At 40.4% G+C, this 25,539-nt stretch overlaps 3 protein-coding genes across 4 annotated transcripts; 1 reads left to right on the top strand and 2 right to left on the bottom strand.

Annotated features, from left to right (window-relative positions):
• LOC113028109 (uncharacterized) lies at positions 1 to 6,595 on the bottom strand. Its single transcript, XM_080288667.1, has 11 exons — positions 6,481 to 6,595; positions 5,422 to 5,508; positions 4,940 to 5,080; positions 4,649 to 4,788; positions 4,396 to 4,532; positions 4,197 to 4,290; positions 3,954 to 4,053; positions 3,577 to 3,836; positions 3,300 to 3,486; positions 2,986 to 3,113; positions 1 to 2,899 (listed from the first exon to the last, which is right to left on the bottom strand). The coding sequence occupies exons 2-11, from the start codon at positions 5,501 to 5,503 to the stop codon at positions 2,582 to 2,584; spliced, it is 1,587 nt and encodes a 528-aa protein (XP_080144793.1). The 5' UTR covers positions 5,504 to 5,508; positions 6,481 to 6,595; the 3' UTR covers positions 1 to 2,581.
• Positions 6,596 to 6,658: 63 nt separating this feature from the next.
• On the bottom strand, positions 6,659 to 7,741 carry LOC145419998 (TOG array regulator of axonemal microtubules protein 1-like). The gene is made up of 5 exons (XM_080288668.1): positions 7,623 to 7,741; positions 7,326 to 7,509; positions 6,988 to 7,207; positions 6,814 to 6,900; positions 6,659 to 6,722 (listed from the first exon to the last, which is right to left on the bottom strand). Exons 1-3 carry the CDS (start codon positions 7,715 to 7,717, stop codon positions 7,097 to 7,099), a joined length of 390 nt encoding a protein of 129 aa, XP_080144794.1. The 5' UTR covers positions 7,718 to 7,741; the 3' UTR covers positions 6,659 to 6,722; positions 6,814 to 6,900; positions 6,988 to 7,096.
• Positions 7,742 to 13,797: 6,056 nt separating this feature from the next.
• Positions 13,798 to 25,203, top strand: rps6kb1b (ribosomal protein S6 kinase b, polypeptide 1b). Of its 2 annotated transcripts, XM_026192084.2 has the most exons (15): positions 13,798 to 14,116; positions 15,484 to 15,521; positions 15,619 to 15,739; positions 15,867 to 15,935; positions 19,293 to 19,440; positions 20,351 to 20,408; positions 20,645 to 20,745; positions 20,850 to 20,940; positions 21,065 to 21,155; positions 21,282 to 21,389; positions 21,472 to 21,534; positions 21,666 to 21,743; positions 21,867 to 21,974; positions 22,256 to 22,368; positions 23,420 to 25,203. In XM_026192084.2, the coding sequence occupies exons 1-15, from the start codon at positions 14,048 to 14,050 to the stop codon at positions 23,673 to 23,675; spliced, it is 1,512 nt and encodes a 503-aa protein (XP_026047869.2). In that variant the 5' UTR covers positions 13,798 to 14,047; the 3' UTR covers positions 23,676 to 25,203. The 2 variants fall into 2 exon arrangements, with proteins under 2 accessions (XP_026047869.2, XP_026047870.2); XM_026192085.2 differs by lacking the exons at positions 13,798 to 14,116; positions 15,484 to 15,521; positions 15,619 to 15,739 and adding an exon at positions 16,104 to 16,114.
• The last annotated feature ends 336 nt before the right edge of the window (positions 25,204 to 25,539 follow it).

The raw sequence follows: 25,539 nt of genomic DNA on the forward strand, positions 1-25,539 counted from the left end.
TACGTTTAACGGCTTTATTTTGATGTCAGGCTCAAAATATTAAAACATCTCATGTAGTGTACATAAAACACTACACACACAAAAACAGTCATAAAACACTTTAAAACAATGAATTTAGTTCGGCATAAAATGACAATATGGAACCACATACAGGGAGGAATCAGAAGTGCCATACTTCATTTGAAGATCAAATGGTTTGAAGTAACACAGCTCTTTTATGTTCAACACCTTCAGCACCATATTGGGGTGCATTCTGACCTTAAATGCATGATAATGGTCATCAAAACACAGGGTTTCCATCAGTTTTCCACAGAGCAATGCAATGTCATCTTTCACAACAATACATTTGATCTTATAAAACACTGGAATCTCAGACACTACCTCTGTACAGATGATAAAGTCAGGGCGGTACTCTGTACCATGATGTTTTATCCACTTAGCTGAAAAAACACTGGTAGACAACGCAGCTCCAAATTTTAAAGCAATTTCTGGACCTTCTTTCAGCTCTCCAAGTGTCACCATCTTTCCTGGTCCTAAAGCTAATCTTTCGAGGCTAAAAGACTCCCAATACATGGCCATACAACTTTGGTGTTTCTTGGCCAATGTCATTGTAATGTTTTTAAAGCTTTTTAATTGCTTCTTAAAGAAGTTATGTTTGGCTTCGTAACGCATGCACCACATGTGCAGAATTGGGCCAATATTTCGTATACTGCGAGGGTAATGTATCATGAAGTGATGCTTTGGTAGGAGACTGAGTGTAGGAAATAACTGCTTAAAGAGCTGATGATGATCAATAATTAAATGTTTGAGGTAGATGGTCATACCTTCTGACAGCACTGGTGAAAACACAATATTGACAATTTGTAGAAGCAGAAGTAGAAGATGCCAGTAGCTATCACCCACCTGTACCAAATCGCCAAACATCAAAGGTACATTACGCAATAAGCACCAAGATTGAATTGCATTTAGTCCTAAATCATTACTGCCATCAAACAACTTTACCCTTGGTGGGCGATTTCGCTGCTGATTGAAGCCATAGTCAAAGGCATGTATTCTACCAGCAAGTTGTTCAGCACTTAGGAAGTTCTCCTGAATGTACTGCAGCACAAGTTTCACCTCTAACTGAGCAACTCCCTCCAAAATGTCATGCATGATATCTACAGAAAAATTGTTGGCTGTGTTGAAATATTTAAGTGAATTCAAGAGACAAGTGCGTTTCACACCACATACATGAGGTAGCGTAGGATCTCTTTGTACACTTTCACAGTGCTGCTTATGCATATCAAGAGTTCTTAGTGCAACACCAGAATCATCTTCACAGAACACACTTTGAAAACAATCCTTCTCAAGCAGACAAAAACGACAACAATATCGAGCTGCAAATGACTCCACGAACCCAAACAGACTATGCAAGCCAAGATTGTCCCCAGTGACCTGGATTACAGTGCCATGAACCAAGTGTTTAAACATGGGAAGTTTCAGTCCCTCTGTCTCAAGAACTTTCAGATCATTGACAAGTGGCTCAAGGATTGAATTAAAGCCATAACGCTTTGAGTCTTGTGCATGAAAAAGAGCACACAAATGAATATTGACCAACAACGAATTAAAGATTGGAGGAAAATTCCTTAGTGTAAAGTATATTGCACCTAATTTATGTACACCCTTTTTAGAGCCCAGGGGATTTGCAGTTTCAAAGTCATCATAAAACAGTTGAATTTGTAAGGCATCTTTTTCTGCAGAAAATAGGGGACATCTTTTAACATAGGCAGCATCGATTAAGTCTGCATACACACCTTCTCTGGACATATTCCTCGACTTGAACATGTCGACAACATGGTGGTTTTGAAAGATAGTTTTCAGTGTTTCCAAAACCTATCGGTTACAATGACTTGATCAAAAGTCCCTGTGATCTTGTTTCTTCTACTGTCAAATCTTGTGCCAAGCACCATTTCAACAGGTTCAACAGTTGCCCATTTTTGTTTAAAGTGCCTATTTCGTTTAGCTTCTGAATTTAACAGTGTGAATGGGTTTTCAAAGTTTTTGAATGACTGCTCTAATTTCTTTTTACTTGAAGTGTCCTGTGAAGGTAAGCTCTGTAAAGCTGCATCTTTAGCCTGAGTATGAATCTCAAAAAACACTTCCTCCATTGAGGAGACAAAACTATTCACAGTAGATTGGCTTAATCCAGCTGCCCTGAGCTGTGCAACAGTAGAGGCACACATATCCAAAGTGCTCTTATTTGCACTTTTCAACATTTCAGATGTTGTGGGTGTTTCTTCTACATTAGTTGACACCACCTGCCCTGTAGTGATAACTTCTTTAATTGCCACATCAGGCTGTAAATTAACATCAGTGTCAGCCTGTTGGTCGAAATAGTTAAGGTGTTTGGTATTTAAATGTTTTCTAAAACCTGAAAAAGTGCCAAACACACAGCCACAGTCACGCTGGGCACATTTAAGGCGAAGATTTCTTCCGGGTAAGTAACCATGGACTAACCGTAAATGCCTAACAAGCATGTTTGAACCAGTAAACTCAGCCTGACAGACAAAACACTTCATGATGGAGAATTAACCTTCAAGCCCTAACGAAGCAACCTTGTCCTTATTTCAGCAACTCTGGGACTTTCTTTGATTTTGCCAACATCTATATTGTACACAGTGGTTTGGATGAATGTGTACATGTTGTGAAGCATGGTGTTGTAAGATGTGCCAAACACAAAATGTGCTTTAAACAGTTCATCAAAAGCACCAAGTGAAGAGGTAGACTTGCATGGTATGGCATTCTTGTCAAGAATAATGAAGAACTGGTGGATGTCATGCTTTTTCACCCCAACAGCCAGGAGGTAGGGTTGAGTGCTGGTAGTGATGGCATCAAGGTGCTCTTGGATATTTGTTCCAGTCTGAAAAGACAAATACAGACAGGCAATAAGAATCAAGTGTTTCTTAAACTGGTAATTCATACCATAAAAATAGAAAAGAAACAAACCTTCTTGAAGACCACAAGATGCCTTTCTGCTTGAGAAGCTGACACCTTTCCTGGTCTCTTCCGACCCTGACCAGATGGTGGAATCAAATGTAATAGCAATAGAATCGCTGAGAGGTCACTGTCCCAGCCTGAAAAAAAAAAAAAAAAAAAAAAAAAATTGGTTTTATAATAAAGTTGAATCATCCTCATCAATAACAAATTTCAATGCATCTGCATTGACAAAATGTTTGAGTAGACCCAAAATACAAAAGGACAGCTGTTCTGTGACAAACATATATCCTGTGAATGTTCTAATTAAAGAAATAACAGCTCACCAATGTCAGCATTAACTTCAGTGGCATCCTCAGGAGAGTCAGCTGCCAGCAAGAGTTCTTCCAGGTCACTGGTAGAAGGAAGCTTTCTGCCTTGTTGGATAATCTTTCTTTTGAATGTTGTTGGCCACCTCTCCAGCAACCTGCCTGATACATCCTCACCAAACATCAGTACAAAATCCTGTTCGATCTGTAACAGGGATAGAGAACAGAGAATTATATCTGCTATCTGCAAAAAATAAAATGTGTTTACATTGTCAACGTAATGAAAAATATTCACCAAGCCTTTGATATCTTTGAAACGTGGAAACACAGACAGTATGTTGCTTGACAGCAGGGGGTCAAGGACCATGTTGTGTCGATAAACAAATGTCAACTTCATCTTCTTCTTGACTGTGTCTTCATCAGCTGAATGTTTCATCAGAGAGATCGCTTCCTTGCACTCATCCTCACTCAGCACGTTCTCTGTAACAAACTGCAACTCTCGTCTGACAGTTGGTCCACCACACTGGTCTTCACCCGATGATCCATCTCCTGGTGCTAGACAATATGAAATACAACTTTATCAAAACTAATAATAACATTTGATAACCATTATTAATACAGAACCACAATTTGGAACTGTATTATACGTTTCCACTGAATTATAAGTGTTACCTCCAGATGTTAATCGCCTCTCTTTAGCAGTGCATCTCTGTATGGTTTTAATCCTCCAGGCCAAGTACCCAGTGCCACTCTCGCCATCATAATAATGTTCCTTGGAGAGTGACATATACAGACATTTTGTTTATTAATTTATCAGTAAGTTATGTGACCATGAACAGTTGATAAGGACATACATTTTGGCAGGATTTAAAATTTTGATTTTAGTTGTATCAGTTATTGCTGTTAGCTACTTACATAGCCATTTTTTGAGTACGGGTCACTGAGGTAAGGGAAAAAGGTTACAATTCCTCTGGCATACATTTCTTTTACCTGCCGTGGTGGTGATGTACTGCAAGATCAAAAGGAAAAGAACTAGTCAGCTTCGCTGGAATTAATAGAGATTTAAAATAATTTGAAAATGATAGTAAAAATCACAGGGCCAGAAATAAATTACCCATTTTTTTCTGTCATGTCAGCTACCAGTATGTTGACCATTTTTCTTCTGGTTTCATCCACCAGGGACTTGGTCCAATTGTACTCATTTATTATACGTTCTCCACCAGGTTTGCTTGTGAGAATGGATTCCACCAACTGGAAAACACAATAAAAACATTCTACATGTTGATATAACCACTACAGTTCAGAACACTTAAACTACAAACAAAAAAGACACTATTAGAAGAATGTGGAAATCTGTTAACTCTTACTTGCTTAGCTTCTGCATCCAGCTTCTGACGTTTCCTCAAAGGGCTGTCTGAAAGGATGACCGTATCCTGTGAATCTGATGAATGTGGCGATGATAACTGGAACTGCTCAGGAGACACTTCTGCAACAGATGTTTCCAGACCTTAAAAATAGGAGCAAAACAAATCAGTTTACATGGTCCCTCCATAGACTCATTTTATACACTCTTTGATTAAACAATGTAATAATGACACCAAAAAAAAAAAAAAGAAAAAAAAAAGACATCCAATGAAACACAAATCACTCAAACAAACCTGTTTCATATTTGATGGTTAGTACCCCGGTTGAGGGATCTGTTACTATATCCTCAAAAACATCCTCATCCAACTCAGTCCCTGAACTATCAAAAACTTTCACTCCTTCTGTTACGGCTGGCGCACCAAACTTTGCAAATGCTGGAAACAAGCACACAAGTTTGTGTAAACAAAAAGACATGACATTTAATGTTTTGTAGCTTAAAATGAAGATCATTTCAAGATACTCTTTCAAAAATGAGTCAGATAAACAAAGCCTAAATTATTAAGCGCCTCTAACATGCTTGATAAGTGGTAGATTAAAAGGAGTGACACTCACATTATGCAGTTTTTCCCCCCACTAAATATACATTCATAACTAAGATGCTTCCAAAACACAGATCATTTTCAATTAATCATAAAATGCAGTTTGAAGAGACTAAATAACAAAAAGAACTTAAAGCCTCTTGTACACCTTTTTAAATACAATGTTGGTTTCTTACCGGCAATCAAAAACTCCTTAAGGCTTGGCTCAGATACTCTAACAAATTTCTGCACACCTCCAAGTTTTGCTTTAAGCAGCATGCTTCCTGTAGACAGTAATTTCTTATAGTCAGTGCTCTTCATTGAACTACAGTAAACAGAAAATGTGAATATTAAAACAGTCCCATAAACAGCCTTGCAATGTGATTTCTTACACTGTATGTTACTTTTATGTCAGTGTAACAAGGTGTCAAGATATAATCCTCAATACAAAACTAAAATAATAACTACTACTTTTTACCATTTGTCTGACCTAACTTAGCACTAGGGAGCCAGTATTTTGTTCATCTTTAGTTTAACATACTGAACAGTCTGGTAACCAAAATGGAAAAAGCAGCAGGGTAACTTTTGTCAATACCATCAACTCACAATAAATACAAACGCTGTCATCTTAAATTCAAACTACTAAAAAAATGCATTAAAAACTGAATCCTGGACATTTTGGATATTTTATCAAGCTTATAACACCTGCTGGTTGTAATCCTGTAACTGTAAAATCGCTGAAGACAGCCGAGTTAAAATAAGACAATAACCTTACTAAAAACGACCTCTATATCTGGTACCTAGGTATCAAAAAAAAGAAAGATGTAACATTTAGTGTACAATTTTAATTAGTTAATGCTTGAGTTAGGTAATTTAAAATTTAACGCTAACTAGCGAATTGCCCGCGCACTGAGGTTAGCCAAAATGCTAGTTAGCTAGCTAATGTTAATATATAGATCCCAACACATGGAGGGTTTCATTTAATGGAATTTCGAACATGCTAGAACACAACACAATCACCACTACACACTGAAATAAATTTTGATAACAAGCCTTACAGTCCAACACTGATATCAGTCAACTTTTTTAGCTAATTAACAACCTTACATTAGCATACAGATAGTGTCACATTTGCTTCTGGTACAAAATGAAATATATAATAAACATGGACAAAAGGAATGTAACCTTATTTTAACGTGCTACCTGTGCTTAAAATGTCGAATTGTTGGTTTAAAAAGTAAATATGAACAACTTACCCTGCAACTGATGTGAAGAAAATGGCGTCGTGAAAAATCCTCTTGGTTTGAAAACCAGTCTGTGGTGGGAGGAGCTTTCTAGAGTAACGTTGACACTGTCTCTTTTAACTCCAGGAATCATCACCCACACTGGGGGGCGTTTTGCTCCAGCTGTTGTTATAATGACTCTATTAGAGTAAATACACTTTAACACTGCTGATTTAACACTGGGAAATTTACTGTGTAGAGCTCTGTCACAAGATCTAAATATAGAAGATGAGAAGCAATACACTGCATTTAGATACATCAAAGCAGAAGCTGATTACAGTGCCGAAACTAGGACACCAGACATACCTGCGACCTTTTCGATAAGGTTCACCTTTGCCTTCCCGCTTAAAAACTGAGCCTTGGCGCAAAAAGGCTGAAGGAGAAGTATGTTGTCTGTAGCAGGCAAAAAAATGAAAGTCAAATTAAAGCAATTTTTTTAACCAAAACGTTCTCCTCTATTTTAATGCTCAAAGTAAGTACCTATATTTAAGATGAGTGCATTAATAGCTCCAATAGCAGCAGAGCAGATAGCATTGCTCTTTGAGTTGAGGTGATTGTCCACGATTGCTGGGACCAGGATGTTGACCACTTAGGACAGCTTGTCCTTTAACAAGTGGATGATTTTCTGTAAAGACTCCAGGGCATACAAGTTGACCTTGCTGTTGGACTCCTGCAGCCTGGCTCTGAAGGCATCAAACACCTAGAATTAGGGAGATCAGAAAGTGAAGGATAAACACTTTGTCATTATAATGAAAAGACCACAATGTACATAAAGACATACTAAATGGATTTGGAGAAAGAAAAATGAAAACATTAACCGGGAATATACTGTTGATAACCATGTTTGGGTTGTTTTGGCAGTCAGCCACTAGCTGGTCGATGCCTTTGATCCTCTCTCTGAAGTCCTTTGAAGCCAGCAGATCCGAGATCTGCTTGATGTACTCAGTCTTGTCTGCAAAACTCTGTGTCTGAGATCTACAGCTGTAATGGCTGTGAGACTCCCTGTATATAAAATGCATCACAATTCACATGTTTTCCATATGTATTACACATTTGTGAAAAATAAATTTGCCTTAATGGGCCACTCTGGAGCATTGGTTGATATCCACACCCACCTGTTGGTCTGGTTGAGTGGCTCTCTGTTGAGCGATGAGGCTCTGACTGTACCGCTTGCCCGGGAGGGAATGTCTGCCTGAGTATCTTGAGGCATCTTGCCAAGACCCTAACCCCCCCCCAACAATCTCAGAGTTAGATGCCTATATTTAACTTCCAGCCAAAACACCAATTTTCCTGTAAACATAAAGACAAAGGTACCGTACCCTTTGTTTTTAGAGTGAAGACGGTGTCTCTGACAGTCTGCAGGTCTTTCGTAGGGATGTATTTCTCCAGGATCTTTTCAAATTCTGGGTGGGAAGACAGGGACAGCAGCATTCGACGGCCAAAGTTGTCACGGCTCGGGGCAGCGGCCGTGTGAAGAGTGGAAAGGAGGACTCAAACGCAGCGCTTCCTTAGATGTGAAGGTGATTTATTGACAATACTGAACATAAAGTGGAGATGGCAAACAGAACTAAGGACGAACTAAACTGGGAGAAACTACACAAAGGGAGTGGCAAACCTGAACATGAAGGGAGAACAGCAGGGAGAGCACGCAGGGGATTCACCGGGTATGAACACAGACGACGCGACGAGGAGCAGAGGAAAACACACACTATAAGTACACAGAGAGACACTGGGAATCACACACAGGTGGGGGAAACAGCTGGACCTGATTAACCTGACGAGACAGGGGAACACTAACACCAGGGACCAATAGAGGGAGCACAAACCCAGAACCCAGTATCTAAAATCCCAAACACAAACCATCCCAAAACAGCCACGAATAATCATGAAAGTAATAACAATAAAGAACACAAACACAAAGTCACTGAGTCATGGCCGTAGGACCATGACAAAAGTACCTTTGAGGGGAGAAGGTGTAATATTATCTCATTTGTTAAAGTGGCACTTTGGGTTTGCAGTCCAAAAGCAACGGAAAAGCATTTCTAAACATATTTTAATGAAATGCAAGGTAATTACAGTACAGTGACACCAAAACAAATAGTGTCAACAATAACAAAATCAATTCCAGCAAAACCAAAAGTAGATTTGGATTGTACTATATCCTTTTGATGGTCTAAAGCAGGGGTGTCAAACTCAAATACACAGTGGGCAAAATTCAAAACTGGAACAAAGTTGCGGGCTAACGTTAATATTTATTGAAATATATTTATTCCTTCAGATATAAGAATGAATCTTTTCTTATGGACTCAAACAAGTTTTGCTGAAAAACTGAATATGGAACAAGCAAAGCATAATACTAAACAATATATATATTAGCTGTATAATACCAGTAGGCCAGCTCTGATAGTAATTTGGTATGGCTTCGCGGGCCAAATGTAATTAGGCTGCGGGCCAAATTTGGTACCTATGGTCTAAAGACTTTTAAAATGTCTCAAATTTGACATTTTCCTCCCACTGTTAAGATAACAAAAGCTCAACAGTGCGCCCAGCATCCTGGAGCACTTCTGTTGTCTTTTGTACGTGTTTTGAGTTTTTATATGCTTCTAAGTTTTTACGTGCTTATGAGTTTTTACGTGTTTTGGAGTTTGTACGTGTTTTTACGTGTTTTGGAGTTTGTACATGCTTCAGAGTTCGTACGTGATTTGAAGTTTGTATGTGCTTTGTCTCTAGGGGCCACCGTAAATATACTTTTATTTATTCACTCCACATAAAATGTAATAAATAAATCATATAATACAAAAATCAACTATTCACATTTCAAGTTTTAACTATTTAAATTTTCAGCTTTTTCCTTTCACAAATTTAAAGTGAAAAGAACACAAAACACTGCAAACCACAACACAATTAAATATAAATTATAATATGAAAACTAAAAGAACATGCATATTCTCTGTCATATGGACCTGCATGAATAAACTTTCGGAATCCTTTATCATCTGCAACTGAAAATAGTTGTGGATGATTACTATAACTTTCTAATGTTGTTGTCCCTGCCTCTCTTTCTCTCTCTCTGGCTCTGTTCCTGTGCTACTGAGTGTAACTACCGCCCCTCCCCCCTCTGCCCAGCATAAAGCACAAGGCTCGCGTGCAGAGTGAAGTGGAAAAAAAGTGCGAGAGAGAGGCTGAGAGAAAGAAAAAAAAAAAAGAAAACCCACGTGACGGCTCGCGATAAGGAGCCGGCTCGCGTCGTTCACGTCAGAGAGCCGGCTCTAAGAGCCATTTCGTTCGCGAACGACCCATCACTATTGCTTTCAGTGTGTAGCGCAGTCACGAATGACTACACGCATCACGATGGAATAATTAATGCCTACAGGTTTAGTATGTCTACTCTCGTTGTTCATGTTTGTTATAAGACTGTCGAATAGTAGTTAAAACAATAAAGACCTATTGTGCCAGTATCACCATGACTCTTTCTTGTTTGTGCAGAATAACGACTGAGAACATGGCATTTTAGCGCTACCAAAAAGTGATTGTGGCCTATAACTTGTCACTGAAACAATATTTCTGCTTCAAACTTGTTGGATATATTCCAGAAGGGTTACATGTGATATATTGTATCCCAAAACCTCTCCAAGAACTGCTGAATAACTTGTACAGGAACAATAACACTGATAATATGCCATTTTCAAGCTGCCAAAAAGTGATTGTGGCCTATATCTTGTCACTGAAACAATATTTCTGCTTCAAACTTGCTGCATGTCATTCTGAAGGGTCCTATGTGACACATTATATCTCAAACAGTCCCTTAGAACTGCTGGATAACCTGTAAAGGAACATTAACTTTGATAATATGCCATTTTCAGCCTGCCAAAAAGTGATTGTGGCCTATATCTTGTTAATGAAATACTATTTCTGCTTCAAACTTGCTGCATGTCATTCTGAAGGGTCCTATGTGACACATTATATCCCAAACAGTCCCTTAGAACTGCTGAATATGTCACAGGCTGGGTCTCTGACCCAGCGCTCTGAGTTTATGTTTGTATTTGTCTCGTTTTTTTGTGTGATTAGTTTTGTGTCTTTTCCTATCTGTCTTTAGTTTGGGCTGTTATTGTTTATTGTTCCTCTGGTTTTCTATGTTTTGGGTTCTTGTATTATTCACCACGCATTAGGTTTGTTAAGTTTGTATTGTCATGTCTAGTTTTAGTGTTTCCTGTTTTATTCTGACAGTGTCATGTGTTCTTTGTTCATTGTATTTAGCTTTCCTCTCCTGGTCCTGTCATTAGGTTTATGTCAGTCAGCTGTTCCCCCATGTGTCTCCACTTCCCCTGATCACCTCATGTATGTATTTAAGCCCTTTGTTTTCTGCATGCCATTGTTGGGTCGTCTGGTTACGTCACCTCAGTCATAGGTCTAGTTTTTGGCTGTTATTTCCACGTTAGTCATAGTTTTAGCCTGTTTATTTCCACCTCAGTCATAGTTACAGTTTTTGGTCTCAGTACCGTTTAGTATTTTGTTTCTTAGTGTCTTGTCAGTTTACTTTGGTTTCCTGGTTTACTTCTGCCGTCATCTAATAAAGGATCACTTTTTCTGTTCAAACTTCAACTCCTCGTCCTCATCTGCTTTTGGGTCCTGTTTCCATTACACACCGGCACACCCCGCCGTGACAGAATAACCATTAAGGGAACGATAAAACTGATAATATGCAATTTCCAACCTGTCAAAAAGTGATTGCCGCCTATATCTTGTCACTGAAACAATATTTCTGCTTCAAAATTGTTGGATATCCTCCAGAAGGGTTACATGTGATATATTATATCCCAAACAGTCTCCAAGAACTGCTGAATAACTTTTCAAATAACATTAATACCGATAATATGTCATTTTCGACCTGCCAAAAAGTGATTGTGGACTATAACTTGTCACTGAGATACTATTTCTGCTTCAAACTTGGTGGATGTCATTCAGAAGGGTCATATGTCAAATATTACATCTCAAACAGTCCCTCAGAACTGCTAAATTACCATTAAGGGAACAATAAAACTGACAATATGCAATTTTCAACCTGCCAAAAAGTGATTGCCGCCTATATCTTGTCACTGAAACAATGTTTCTGCTTCAAAATTTTTGGATATTATCCAGAAGGGTTACATGTGACATATTATATCCCAAACACTCTCCAAGAACTGCTGAATAACTTTTAAAGGAACATTAACATTGATAATATGCCATTTTCAGCCTGCCAAAAAGTGATTGCCGCCTATATCTTGTCACTGAAATACTATTTCTGCTTCAAACTTGCTGCATGTCATTCAGATGGGTCATATGTCAAATATTATATCTCAAACAGTCCCTTAGAACTGCTGAATAACTTGTACAAGAACAATAACACTGATAATATGCGATTTTCAAGCTGCCAAAAAGTGATTGTGGACTATAACTTGTCACTGAAACAATATTTCTGCTTCAAACTGGTTGGATATATTCCAGAAGGGTTACATGTGATATATTATATCTCAGCCCCGCAAGACCAAAAAAACCCCCATTTGTTTGTGAAGCATGCTGGTCAGAGGGTCGCTGTCAATTTTTCAATGTTTTTGAAATGTTTCTTGTTTTGTATCGTTGTCTCCTATAATATTTATTGGTTGTTTATTTGTTTATTAATTCATTAATTTATGTTCGTGTTGCTGTGTGTGTTTCTGTGTTGTTCACAAGTTCAGCTTTGATTGCAATTTTTTTGTAGGATGATTCAATTATTTTGTGTTTCCTAACATGTTAGCATAGTTACTGTATGCAAAGAATAATTATATATGTTGTTCCATGGTTTACTGGTGTTGAGCTTCCGCTATACCCCCTGTTTCTGGTCTATTTGTTAGTTTATTTTAACTGGTGGTTTCTTCTTTAATTGGATGTAATTGTTATTTGTTTTTGGTTTTCATTTCAATTAATAAGTGCTCTATTGGAATGACATTTTTATTACCGTTTGTTTTGTCTTTCCTATTACTTGGTGTTCCTAATGTGTTTAAGCAGATCTCCTCCCACCTGTTTCCATTTGGCCAGTATCCTTTTTTTGTATTATTTTTGAATTACAACATTTTTGAAATTTGACGTTTTATGCACAGGTTGAAAATGACATATTATCGGTATTAATGTTCTTTTAAAAGTTATTCAGCAGCTCTTGGAGAGTGTTTGGGATATAATATATCACATGTAACCCTTCTGGAGGATATCCAACAATTTTGAAGCAGAAATATTGTTTCAGTGACAAGATATAGGCGGCAATCACTTTTTGACAGGTTGGAAATTGCATATTATCAGTTTTATCGTTCCCTTAATGGTTATTCAGCAGTTCTAAGGGACTGTTTGGGATATAATGTGTCACATAGGACCCTTCAGAATGACATGCAGCAAGTTTGAAGCAGAAATAGTATTTCATTAACAAGATATAGGCCACAATCACTTTTTGGCAGGCTGAAAATGGCATATTATCAAAGTTAATGTTCCTTTACAGGTTATCCAGCAGTTCTAAGGGACTGTTTGAGATATAATGTGTCACATAGGACCCTTCAGAATGACATGCAGCAAGTTTGAAGCAGAAATATTGTTTCAGTGACAAGATATAGGCCACAATCACTTTTTGGCAGCTTGAAAATGGCATATTATCAGTGTTATTGTTCCTGTACAAGTTATTCAGCAGTTCTTGGAGAGGTTTTGGGATACAATATATCACATGTAACCCTTCTGGAATATATCCAACAAGTTTGAAGCAGAAATATTGTTTCAGTGACAAGTTATAGGCCACAATCACTTTTTGGTAGCGCTAAAATGCCATGTTCTCAGTCGTTATTCTGCACAAACAAGAAAGAGTCATGGTGATACTAGCACAATAGGTCTTTATTGTTTTAACTACTATTCGACAGTCTTATAACAAACATGAACAACGAGAGTAGACATACTAAACCTGTAGGCATTAATTATTCCATCGTGATGCGTGTAGTCATTCGTGACTGCGCTACACACTGAAAGCAACCTTCTGATAGCGTCATAATTCGGTTACAAGAAACGTTAAAGCTCCATAAATGCATACCTTTGCCTAATAACAAAGGCATAAATGTGTTTGGGTTTTCCCCCCCACGTTATATCAGTTGCACGGAAGTAGCTGGCAACGCAAGTAATCCGGGCGCTGCAGCTTTAAGCAGCTGCGCGCGCTCCCGCGGACGGCAATCAGTTTCTGGCAGACAATCACTTTTTGGCACAACACCTGTCGTGCGATCGAACATTGCAGCCGACCACACAGCAAATATGAACGGTGGCTGTTGTGTGTGCCTTCGCTCCCTTTTCGCTTGCGCTTTGCTTAGACCCCTAAAAACGCTCCAAAGCCCTGTGACAAAATGAAACGAGGTTACCGCCCACTTTGTGAGTGCCGCAGTGCGCATGCTCAGTGTAGTAGCCGGTTATGGCGGCGGTGTGTGTTTGTCCATGAGGTGGGGGACTCCTGCTATTCTTGCGGTGTGTGACAGAGCGATCTGAGCGAAGCGCTGCCATGGCTGGAGTGTTTGACATTGATTTGGACCAGCCGGAGGAAAATGTCTCCGACGATGAGAACGAGGAGGTATACTTTAGCGGGAGACGCTGACGATTTACCGCGAAAGCTGTCACAGCAGAAACTCTCCACGCACGGAAGCTAGCTGCTTAGCCTGGTAGCCTGCCTGACAGCCGCCCGCAGGCCTTCTCCTGCAGCCGGACAGCTCAGGCCCTTTTCACACAGGGACATAGCCGAAGCTAGTGCTAATTAGCATGACCGGGATCGCGACAGAGCTGTCACCGGCTTTAATGCTAACGTGATCCGGCGATGACATGCGCACGGTGTTGACGCTGTGTCAAAGCCCAGCGCTGTCATGTTGGGAGTTGAGCAAGACGTCCTTACTTGGCCAAAGGTGCTGCAGTGATAAATGTGGCTCCGAGCGCAACAGTTTATTTTGGCAAGACTGACAGCCAGAGTCGGAATGTGCACCGGAGTGTCCGCTTGTTTCTGTTCTCGCTGAGATATAAAAGGCAGCAATACTCCAGAAATACACTGCATTTTTAAAATGAGGGGCTTTGAAGAGCTGCTGTCAGAGTCTAGGCTTCTTATTACAAAAACAAGAAAAAAACTTCCAAGTGTAGCTGCTGAAAAGAAGAGAGTGCAATAAACAGCACACACTGTCTATATGTGTAAACTTTATCAAGAAAGCTTTGCTGAAAGGTCACATCAGTCTCTTTAAAGAGGAAGATTTTTTTTATTAAGGCTATTGTGCAAGAGGCTATAATTTAGGTACTGCTATAAATATTTACTGTTTTCGTGAGTGATTATTTAAGTGAGTTGTAGATCAGTTATTACTGATTGCAAGGCAAGAAAACCAGCAAGTGGAGAAGCTGTGAGAAGAAAATGTTTGGTATTTTTTGCTAAAGATTGATTGGAAGCATTAATCAATATTCAAAAGAGCTGCTGAGTAACTGAATTCACAAGAATTTATTGATGAAACAAGTAAGCTCTAAATGTAAACAGCTGTTGCCCTGCATGCTGCTAAGCTCAGTGTTAGAAATGCTTTATTGTAGTTGTTACTTAAAAACGTAGAGGACTGGGTATGTCCTTATGAAGTTAAAAGCTGAGAGAAAGCCTTAAAAACCGATGGCTCTGTCACAAGCGCCTTCAGTCCACATATTAATGTATCCTTGGGCCAACTGAAAGTTTCCCTGGGTGCATCCATCAGAGTGTGAGTGTTAGAAAAAGCACTTGGGGATAGTGAATAGTCCCGTGTGTGATTGGATGAATAAGACGTGTAGAAAGAAGCACTTTGAAGAACTTTAGTAGGAAGGCGCTATTGATAAGTACCAGTTCATTTACCATTTACACCATGGCTGCTGTGGATTCTGTTCATGACAAAAACTAAGAAAAATCCTTCACAACTTTGTTTTGTTTTCCTCTTTTTCTCCCAGGGTCAAATCGCTGATCTCATGGAGCAGTGCATTGAGTTGTAAGTTTTTAAAACTTGACTTTTGTGAGATTTTTATAACCAAAGAGGTCAAAAAGAGGCACGGGCATAATAGAAAGTCGAACATGTCTCACTGCAGCAACATGGATGACTGCGAGAAGATCGAGATATCCGAGGACAACGTCAATCAGGGCACAGAGAACATCCGACCGGAGTGCTTCGAGCTGCTGCGCGTCCTGGGGAAGGGTGGCTACGGAAAGGTAATCATTGCCTTGACAAAGCGCTCTCTTTTATTTGGTGTCTGTGATGTGGCGTCTGTTATTGCTTTGACCCGCATTTCTTAAAGCGCATCTTTTTGACATGTTGATCCCTTTCCTCCCTGGGCAGGTTTTTCAAGTTCGAAAGGTTGTTGGCGCTGCAGCGGGCAAAATATTTGCCATGAAAGTTTTAAAAAAGGTACATTTCTTCCCCTTTTCTTTGCTATGTTACCCTTCACCAATTCCGGAACACACAATCCTGTTCATCAATTAGAGCGCCTCTCATTATGTTTTATATGAACACAGCTGCATGTTTGCCATTAAACATTACGATGCTTTGGTCTGCAAACATTGGCTGCCTCTGAAGCCTGTGGCCGGGTAAGATTTCACTGCTAGTTGGTAGACTGCCATCAGCTCTGCTCTGCTGCAGCCTTGGCACTTAAAACACTCTGCCTCAGCCCATTAGACGCTGCTCGATTCTCACACTGCTTCTGCTTTATTGGCTTACGTGACCCTAGTGACACATTAAAGAACTGCCACGTTTCAGTTATTTGTTTAAACCCCTTGGCTTTAAGGCAGCGGCACAGCTCCGATACGGGGCTGTAGGGTGGCGATAGAGGCCAGGTTTCATCTTTATGAAGCATCTCAAGGTATGAAATCAGTCCTGACTTGCCCAAAATTCCCAGCTGCATACATTTATTTTCTTAAACTACAGTTTATCATCGCACGTTGGTCTGTCCTAACCTGCCAGTTGTTCCCTCCATGTGGAAAGAGATCACTGTATGAATGCAGAATTTGAGTTAAATACCAGAATTTTCCAGAGATCGCACTTACATAAAACTTCCATTCAGATTTCATGTCCAGTGAAGGAAAAGCTTAGATATTCTTCTTAATTTAAAACAATCCGATAAAGTTTGAGCAGTGATTCACAACTTGGGGCGTTTTCACACCTGTCGTTCATTGACTCGAATCAGTTTTAAACTTGGAGCTATTTCCTGTGGTTTGGTTTGTTTTCAGTATTTTCTCAAAGAAAAATCAAAGCAAACCAAATGCGTCGATACAAAACACGTGAGAATGTTCAATCCACTCATTTGCCAAATGTGTCCCTTTGAACCTATAGCTTCATTAGAAAACACATATGCGTATGTAGAGTACTGTGTAAAAGTCCTGAGCAACCCCTCATATCTTGCTTCCACTGGGATGACTTTTAAATGACCTTCTTGTTATTTTTAAAGTGGGCTTGAGGAATAGTTCTCGAGGCTGGTAAACCACGTTCTTTAACACTAAACTGAATCATTCAAGTAGTATCTTTAGGCACTTTGCTGCTGGTAGCCTGTCACAAAAGCACATCTCTTAAGGTGAATCTACAAAGATATATCAAGCTGACAGGCATAAAATAGGTTTGGTTGAAAACTTGGCATATCTTGGCATGGTGTTCAGTGTGTCCTTCAAAAAATTTGAGGAAACTTGGCAAATGGGGGGAAAAAAGAAGATGCGACAGGCCTTAAAAAAATATCCAAAGCAGATGAATAGTATCTGAAAGTCATGTCCATGAGAAAGAGGAAAATATCCAGCAATACTCTCAGTCATGGATTGGCCTCCCCAGATGCCGGACCTCAACATTACTGAAGCTGTGTGTGATCATCTTGACAGAGAACATCCAAAGAAGAGCTTTGAATGTCCTTCAAGAAGTTTGGACAACTATTCCTGAAGACTACTTAAAGAAACGACACGACAGCTTTCCTAACTGAGTTCAGCCTGTGTTAAAGGATAAAAGTAGTTGACTTCAAAGCTTGTTAGAATTGTACAAACTCTGCTTTTCGTGTTTCAATAACTTGCTGCATCTGTTTCCTGTTCTCTTAGTAAGATGTAAAGAAAAGAGAGTTGGCTTAAGACTTTAGTACAGCACCGTATAAAATCCAGAGTAGTCGCGTTTGCTTCAGCCTGTCAGTGTTTTGAACGTGATAGCTGAACTGCTGAACGCATCGTCATCATCCTGTGTGTTAATGTTTCAGCCTCGACTGCCATAAAACCGTCATATAATTTCTCATTTACTCTCTAGTTGGAACTTTGATTCAGGGCTGCATGTGTGAGAGTGAGAGAGGGAAAAGGCTCAAAGTCCTGAGGTTGGACTGCGGACTCCTGAGATGCTTCATAAGCACGTGTTAGTAGACTAGTTGGAAGAAGTGAGAAGAGCTGGAAATTCACATTAAATTGCACAAATCAGCCAGTTCTCATTGGTCTTTCACGCAGTGCTGAGACAGCTTTTTGGCCTTCTGACAAAAGTGTTTAGTAAACAAAAAGAAGAGTGAAGGAAGAGTGCTTTTCTTCTCTCTGTGCACATAATGATTCCCGGTGTACTCCAGCAGGGCTGCGCGTATTTTAATGCATGTTTTTTGGTTTAGTTTATAAGTTACCAGGTGATTGATCTGACTTGCTAAACTTATTAAAGTAGACTTAGAATAATAATAATGAAATGTGATTCTGCTGCTTTCATATGGAAGACCAAAAGACTCAAAAGCTTGACCATAGTGAGACACCACTCAGCACGTGCTGATTAAAAACAAGAAAACACAAATATCTCTTTAAGAAAACCCCAAACCTTGGTATTATTTATCTGACAAACAGAAGAACAGAGACAGCACACTGGACTTGATACATGACATTCAACCACTAAAACGAATGTTTCTGTCCACGAATACAAGGAAATAACTGTAATTTGTCATCTCAATGAAACATAATAGAAATGTGCTTTACTGTTTATTCTTTATTTCTATATTTTCTGCTTCATTGTAAAATAGTAAACTTAAAAATTCATGCCTAACAACAATAATGATGTTCAAACGTTAAAAATATAATTCCAGTTAAAGGGTTTGCACGTACTAGTGGATTAACCATTACATTACTACAACATTAGTAATGTAATTACAAATACTTTTAACTTTAGGCCAGCTCTGACACAAACATTACACTAATACATTTGTTAAGTACTGCACTATCCAGCTGGTTGTGTCATGTGATCCAACTCGGCAGCCAAATGCAAAATGTTTTTACTTTAAAGGGTTTCGCACTTCCTGGCGACAGCAGTGAATTGACTGAGTTCTGTCTGTGCAAGATATCAAATATGATGGGCACGCTTTGCTAATTTTACTTTCATATTGCAAAATCCGATGTTACAGCATTTTATTTTGAGGAACTTAAGTGTTTAATGGACACAGAAGCAGCTTTTCAAACTAAGAACATCCACGCTGTCGTTTATTTTCGGGGTACAAATTTAGCCACTTGTGTAAAATGTTATCTTTTACTTACACTGTGACTCACATACATATATAGTGTCTCTGTGTCGCCTGGATTGGTGGCGTGTTGTTGGTCAAGCTTTTGAGTTGTTCTGCCCACCGTACTGCTGATGACTAAGCTGAAGCCCTGAGTCTTACAGTGAAGTCTTGTTATTTTCTCTGTATTAGTCACGTGGGACAAACAGGCAGTGACCAAAAATATGCTGCATATAATGCTGCTGTGTCTGCTTCTTAAATAATGTCGATTTGTTCATTTGCAGGCTATGATTGTGCGCAACGCCAAGGACACAGCCCACACCAAGGCGGAGAGGAACATCCTGGAGGAAGTAAAGCATCCCTTCATTGTCGATCTCATCTACGCCTTTCAGACGGGAGGGAAGCTATACCTCATCCTGGAGTATCTGAGTGGTCAGTGGAAGCAGTACACTCACATATACAGAGCATTAACATGGCTCCTAGCAGGCACTCTTCTTGTATCTTACTATATGCGTGAAATCTCTGTCTGCCTGTGAGCTCCTCCTAAAAACCAGCACGAGTTGAGCAACCAAAATTGGCACATAGATGCGTCTTACAGGGGATTTATGCTTCAATGGGAAATCTACGCAATTTACCTTACGTCGCAACCTCAAACCCCTCTGAAACCTCGCACCAGATAAAATATAAAATTACCAGAAATAGAACTACAACAATCATATGACCCCCTCAACCCTATGAGCAAGTGTTTTGGTGACAGTGGGAAGGAAAAACTCCCTTTTAACAGGAAGAAACCAGGTTCAGTGTAAACATCAGATCTGAATATTGTAAATACACTGAAATCAGAGTTCTTTGCATTTTATTTTCCACCCTTTTTCTTTTTCCTTCTTCACTCTCTCATCTCTCCAGAGTGCTCTCACGCTGTCTTCAAACTGTATGTAACAGGATCTAATGCACACATCCGTTACACTGTAGCTGTCTGGTTAATCATGGATTTATCTCTAATGTGTCTGATATTAGATAATGTTATACTATTTCATTTCGCCGTGAGGCCAGAGAGGAGTGTCCCAAACAGTTAATGTGCAGGGGTTAGTGTGAGGGGTCACAGCAATTTCCCTCGCCCGTCTCGGTGCGATGGAGGCGTAAAGGTTTATGGAGGTTAATATACGAGTAGTGTGAGTCACATAATTGTGGTTTAGATTCCCGAGCAGAAACGTTTGCATCTATCGGACACGAGAACCTGACTGTCACCTCTTCTTTCTACTCGGCTGTTCCACACGGGTCAGACATTTAGGAGTGTGCATATATGGCTGTTAGTAGCATGAACATGTGTTCACCTGTGCAGGAGGAGAACTCTTTATGCAGCTGGAGAGAGAGGGCATCTTCATGGAAGACACAGCCTGGTGAGCATGACGACGCACTGAAACACAGATTGCAGGATGAAATGTTCGGATTGTTTAAAGATGATGTACTATCTCAGAGACCTCTGTTATAGATGTCGACAGTGTGAATGAGTTCATTAGTTCTGTTACACTGCAGATAAGCATAAGCAGCAAAATATATGCTTTGTCTTTTCTTGTCTGATGGCTCAGATGCAATGTGGACCTCAGACCGGCTTAAAGTTTTTCTCTTTCTTTAGTTTTTACCTGGCAGAGATCTCCATGGCTCTGGGTCACCTGCACCAGAAGGGCATCATCTACAGAGACCTAAAGCCCGAGAACATCATGCTTAACAGCCAAGGTGAGATGGGAAATGGCTAAAAAAATCAAAAATGACCTTAAGATTTATAATGGCAGCTCTTTTTCAATGTATATGTTAATGTGAGGCTAATGTTTTCCTCAAAGGTCACGTAAAGCTGACAGACTTCGGGCTGTGTAAAGAATCCATTCACGACGGCACGGTCACGCACACTTTCTGTGGCACCATTGAATATATGTGAGTACACTTCTTGTTTTTAATTAATCTCTTATCCAGCAATGAGAGTCGCTCTTCGTGGCCGCTTGATGATCTTTGCTAAGTAATATTGCTGCACCAGTAATAAGCACTCGCATTATCACAGGGCTCCAGAGATCCTCATGAGAAGCGGGCACAACAGAGCGGTGGACTGGTGGAGTCTGGGCGCTCTGATGTACGACATGCTCACAGGAGCGGTCAGTTAAACATTAACAGCCTGGAAAGAAAAAAAGCTTTCTCATTGGCTCTTATTAATGGACTGTTATAAATATGAATCCGCATTAGCGACGGTAGAGTAACCTCAGCTCCATGTTTTACTGCAGCCGCCTTTCACTGGTGAAAACCGAAAAAAGACAATTGACAAGATCCTGAAGTGTAAGCTCAGCCTCCCGCCGTACCTCACACATGAAGCTCGAGACCTCCTAAAAAAGGTATCAAGAGGTTGTTTTTTTCCCCCTCCTGTTAGTTCGTCTTGTTATTGTCTTCTTATTTTTATTTCTTCCTTTTTTGCAGTTGCTAAAGAGAAACGCTTCATCGCGCCTGGGAGCGGGAGCAGGAGACGCTGCAGAGGTGCAGGTGAGAATATGCAGCTGGATGTCGGTGATGAGTCGCACCAGCTCTGCCATGAACTACTCAGTGCTTATCTATAGATGCAGAGCACACATATTCCATCTGTTCATTGCGCTTTGTGCGTGGTTGTGCCATAGGGTCATACCTTCTTCCGACACATCAACTGGGAGGAGTTGCTGGCTCGGAAAGTGGAGCCTCCCTTCAAGCCTTTTCTGGTGAGTACTCGAGCGGGAAACTGCAAGAAGTCCTACGTTTCGGGAATCGCAACCTCTCCTGTTTCAGACGTGCTCGTGTTGCTGTACTCCCTCACCTGCGTGTCCTCTCTTCTGTCTTCGCAGCAATCGGCTGACGACGTGAGTCAGTTTGACTCAAAGTTCACCAGTCAGACGCCCGTCGATAGCCCGGATGACTCGACCCTCAGTGAGAGCGCCAATCAAGCCTTCCTGGTAACTTCTGACTCAGGCTCTGTTAGAGTTTTCAGTACTCAGTCCATATGCAGCATCTCTTAAGGCTCAAAGGAGGACAGTAAGGTGTCATCTTAATGATTTCTCAGTTGTTTTAGGATTTAATGGTAAACTGTAAAGATTATTAATTATCACAGGGCAGAAATAAATCTGAGACTGACAGTCGCTGCACTTGGCTCGGTAGTAAACGAGGATTCCTCTCATTAGTTTTGTCCTGAACACGACTTCGTCTCCCCTGACCTGTTTCTTTCCCTGCGATTTAGGGTTTCACGTATATCGCTCCATCGGTCCTGGAAAACATCAAAGAAAAATTCTCGTATGAGCCAAAAATCCGCTCACCCCGACGCATCACGGACAGCCCAAGGACACCGCTCAGGTAATGTCAGCGTGAGAAACGAGCATGTTTGTGTTGCGACGGACGATCCTCAGGCTGATGCCTCTGGTACAAATGCTTTTCATACAGAAGTAACATTTGCCAGATATCATACCGCACTAAAAGTATGTTTTTTGGATAAAATGATCACTTATGGTCTTTAGATATAGTGCAGATTCTCAGTTGGCAATTAGCTTAAAAATAAGTTAAAATAAATATAGTTAACATTTTATTTTGTAAGTTGTGGTGCTTTTATTACAAAAATTAGTGGCATGATGTCCTGTGATAAGAGGCAGCAGATCATAAGTCCTGCATGTCCCAAGGTGAGTCGGCCTGAAGCTCAGGAGAGGCTGAAGGAGAACACAAGTCAGTCCTGACCTAAGTGACTGTGACATGAGCTGCATGAAACATCAGGTTGTTGCTCCCGAAGGAGTTTCTATAAGTTCCTAAATTCAAGAACTTACTGTGTTTTTCCAGCTTGGAGTCAGTTTTTACTCAGTGAGTTCAATAAAGACATGAAAGGTCCAGCTGACCTCCTGTGTGTTAGTTTAGTCCGATGGTTTTAAGACTGCATCTGTTACTTAGATGAAGATCACACCACACTTTGACAGTAGTCGGTGCTGAAATCCTGCTGATTCTCCAGGGTACAAATACTTTTTCTCAGATCTCTCTGGTTTTTGAGGAAGCTCAGATCTTTCAGTGTGTGCCGCAAGATGCTGGATCTTGTACCAGTCTGCATATTTAAACCAGTGAAGGGCAGGATGTCTGAGCAAACTTAGTGATGTTCTCCATCTCATCTGCTCGACTCCACACTCCTGAGATTCTCCCTCAGACAGTAAAGAAACATCTGTCTCTATAGATCACTGTGTACATGGTGTTGCGATCAATAATCTTTTTTTTTGTTCTCCATCACAATATTTCGTCAGTTCAGCTGATAAAATCACTTGAAGTTCTTGTCACTGTCTGAATTTTGCCCTTTTTCTGCTGTTAAAATGCAGAAAATAATCAATCTGCCGTTTTTCATCATTCACCTGTTTCTCCTCTGTGCTTTCAGCCCGGTCAAGTTTTCAGGGGGGCACTGTTGGCATCGGAGCCCCCTCGTTCCCAGCGGTGGACCCGGTGTCCTCCAGTCTCCTCAAGACCAGGCCATGGAACTGTCCACCCCAGAGCAGATGGACATCACAACCAGCGCCGAGGCCTCGGCCCCTCTCCCCATCCGTCAGCCTGCTGGGATCAACCTTGCTCAGATGAAGCAGCAAGCCTATCCTGTCATGGCCAAACGGCCCGAGCATCTACGTATGAACCTATGACCCCGCCGCCACTGTTTAGGAGAGTATATTTCTTGACTGTTTTTTTTTCTTCCTCCCACTATTTTTTTAAGAAACAAAGCAAAAAGAAATGGATGCTAGAGACAATGAAAATCCAAAATTGCACATCCACACACTACATATACTGTCAGAACCTGCAGTTTGTGCGTGCATTTGGGACTCCGGCGTGCTATGGTTAAGTGCTACCAACGATATCACGTCTCACCACTTCCGACACCTCAGGTCTGTTGACCTTCGTCTTCTACCCCGACCCCACCCCCGCTCAAATGGACTACAACAGGAGATGCTTGGAGGAGCTGCAGCCTGTAACGTGTCTCACGGTATGCAAGCAACTCAAACTGAAATGCAGTCGGCTAGAAGATATCCAAAGTGCTTTACGCTGTTTAAAAGTGGGGGGAGGCGAGCTTCTTCTATTGGAAGAATTTGGAAAGGACTTCTCAGATAAAACGCTTCCTGTCTCTGAGTGAAAAGGTATGAATTTATTTTTTAAAAAAAGAAGGATTAAGGAAATTTTCTTTGAGTAGCAGATAAGAGGCGGCTCTGGTGATGATGAATATAGCTTTGTCTTAATAAACACATCAACGATGAACCAGAGAGCCTCGATTCAAAGGAGTAAAACCCCTGTTGACTTTTACAATCTGAGCGTCAGTGTTATGGATGACGTGTGACATGGTTCATTTGGCGTGGGATCCCTCCCTCAGTTATCCACTCTTCAGGCACTACCACACTATGGGTTGCATCAGTGGGGTTAGCCGGCACGTCACCAGGTGCACGAGCCTCATTCAGCATTAGCGTGAACCACTGTCTCTTCCCCTACCGTCACACAAAACATCAAACTGATTTCGGTGCTGCTTTCTTTGACCCTCCCTCCTCAGTCTTACACCCAGCAGGAGATGCTGCGCCCCTGCTGTTTTCAGGACGTCGGACCTCACCTGACCCGTGGAATGATTCACATCGGAGACTGCGGCACCAGTTGATCTGGACTGTCTGCCGTTTTTATGCTCCAAAAGCCTGGAGCAGCATTTACAGCCTCCTTGCCTCTGCATTAACTTGTTAAGGAGCAACATTTTAGAAGTCTTGGAAAGCAAGAAAAATTATAAATAAACTGTAAAAGAAATACAAACTGCCGTGTCGTGTTTTAATTTCAAGAAAAGCACCGGGAGACCTCGTATGTTTGCATATCGTTTAATTACAAAGTTGTGCTGCGAGCACATTTGAATGTATCACCAGACATCTGATCAGTCCTGTTTCCTTTTCTTTTGTAACTGGAGATTTGAACTCATCACAAACACAAAAGGTGCAAAGTAAAAAAAACAAAAACTAAAGTAATTAAAAGAAAATTATAATTCTTTTAAAGATGGAGTAGTTTACCACTCAAAGACTAGCTTATCAGGAAATAATCTGAAACCTCTACTAAAAAACTTCACTGATTCCCAAACAAAATCAAAACAATCACAGCGCCCTGATAATGCTGAAAAAGCTGAATCTCAGCTGTTTAAAAAACAAAAACGTGGCCACAAATGAACATGAAAGGCCCCACGGTCATTTGAAGTAGTTCATTTAATGTAAACTATGAGGGACTGAACAAAGACGTGGAAAAAAAACAACAACATAAAAACATACAGTTTACAAAACCATTTGAGTTCAAAGGTAGCCGTACCCTCACACGAACCCTGATTGTGCACTTCTGCTTTCCTATCTGACACAGTCGGACTTTCAAGTGCTGGTTTCAGAGAAATTCATTCATGAATGTGTGTACAGTATGAAAAACATCAGAAAAAACACGCTCGTCAAGTTGCACTCCAAAGGCTGCTGGTCTGAGATCTGAATTGTTTGGTGGCCATTA

The sequence above is a fragment of the Astatotilapia calliptera genome, chromosome 14 (assembly GCF_964374335.1).
Source record: "Astatotilapia calliptera chromosome 14, fAstCal68.1, whole genome shotgun sequence".
Taxonomy (NCBI): Eukaryota; Metazoa; Chordata; class Actinopteri; order Cichliformes; family Cichlidae; genus Astatotilapia; species Astatotilapia calliptera.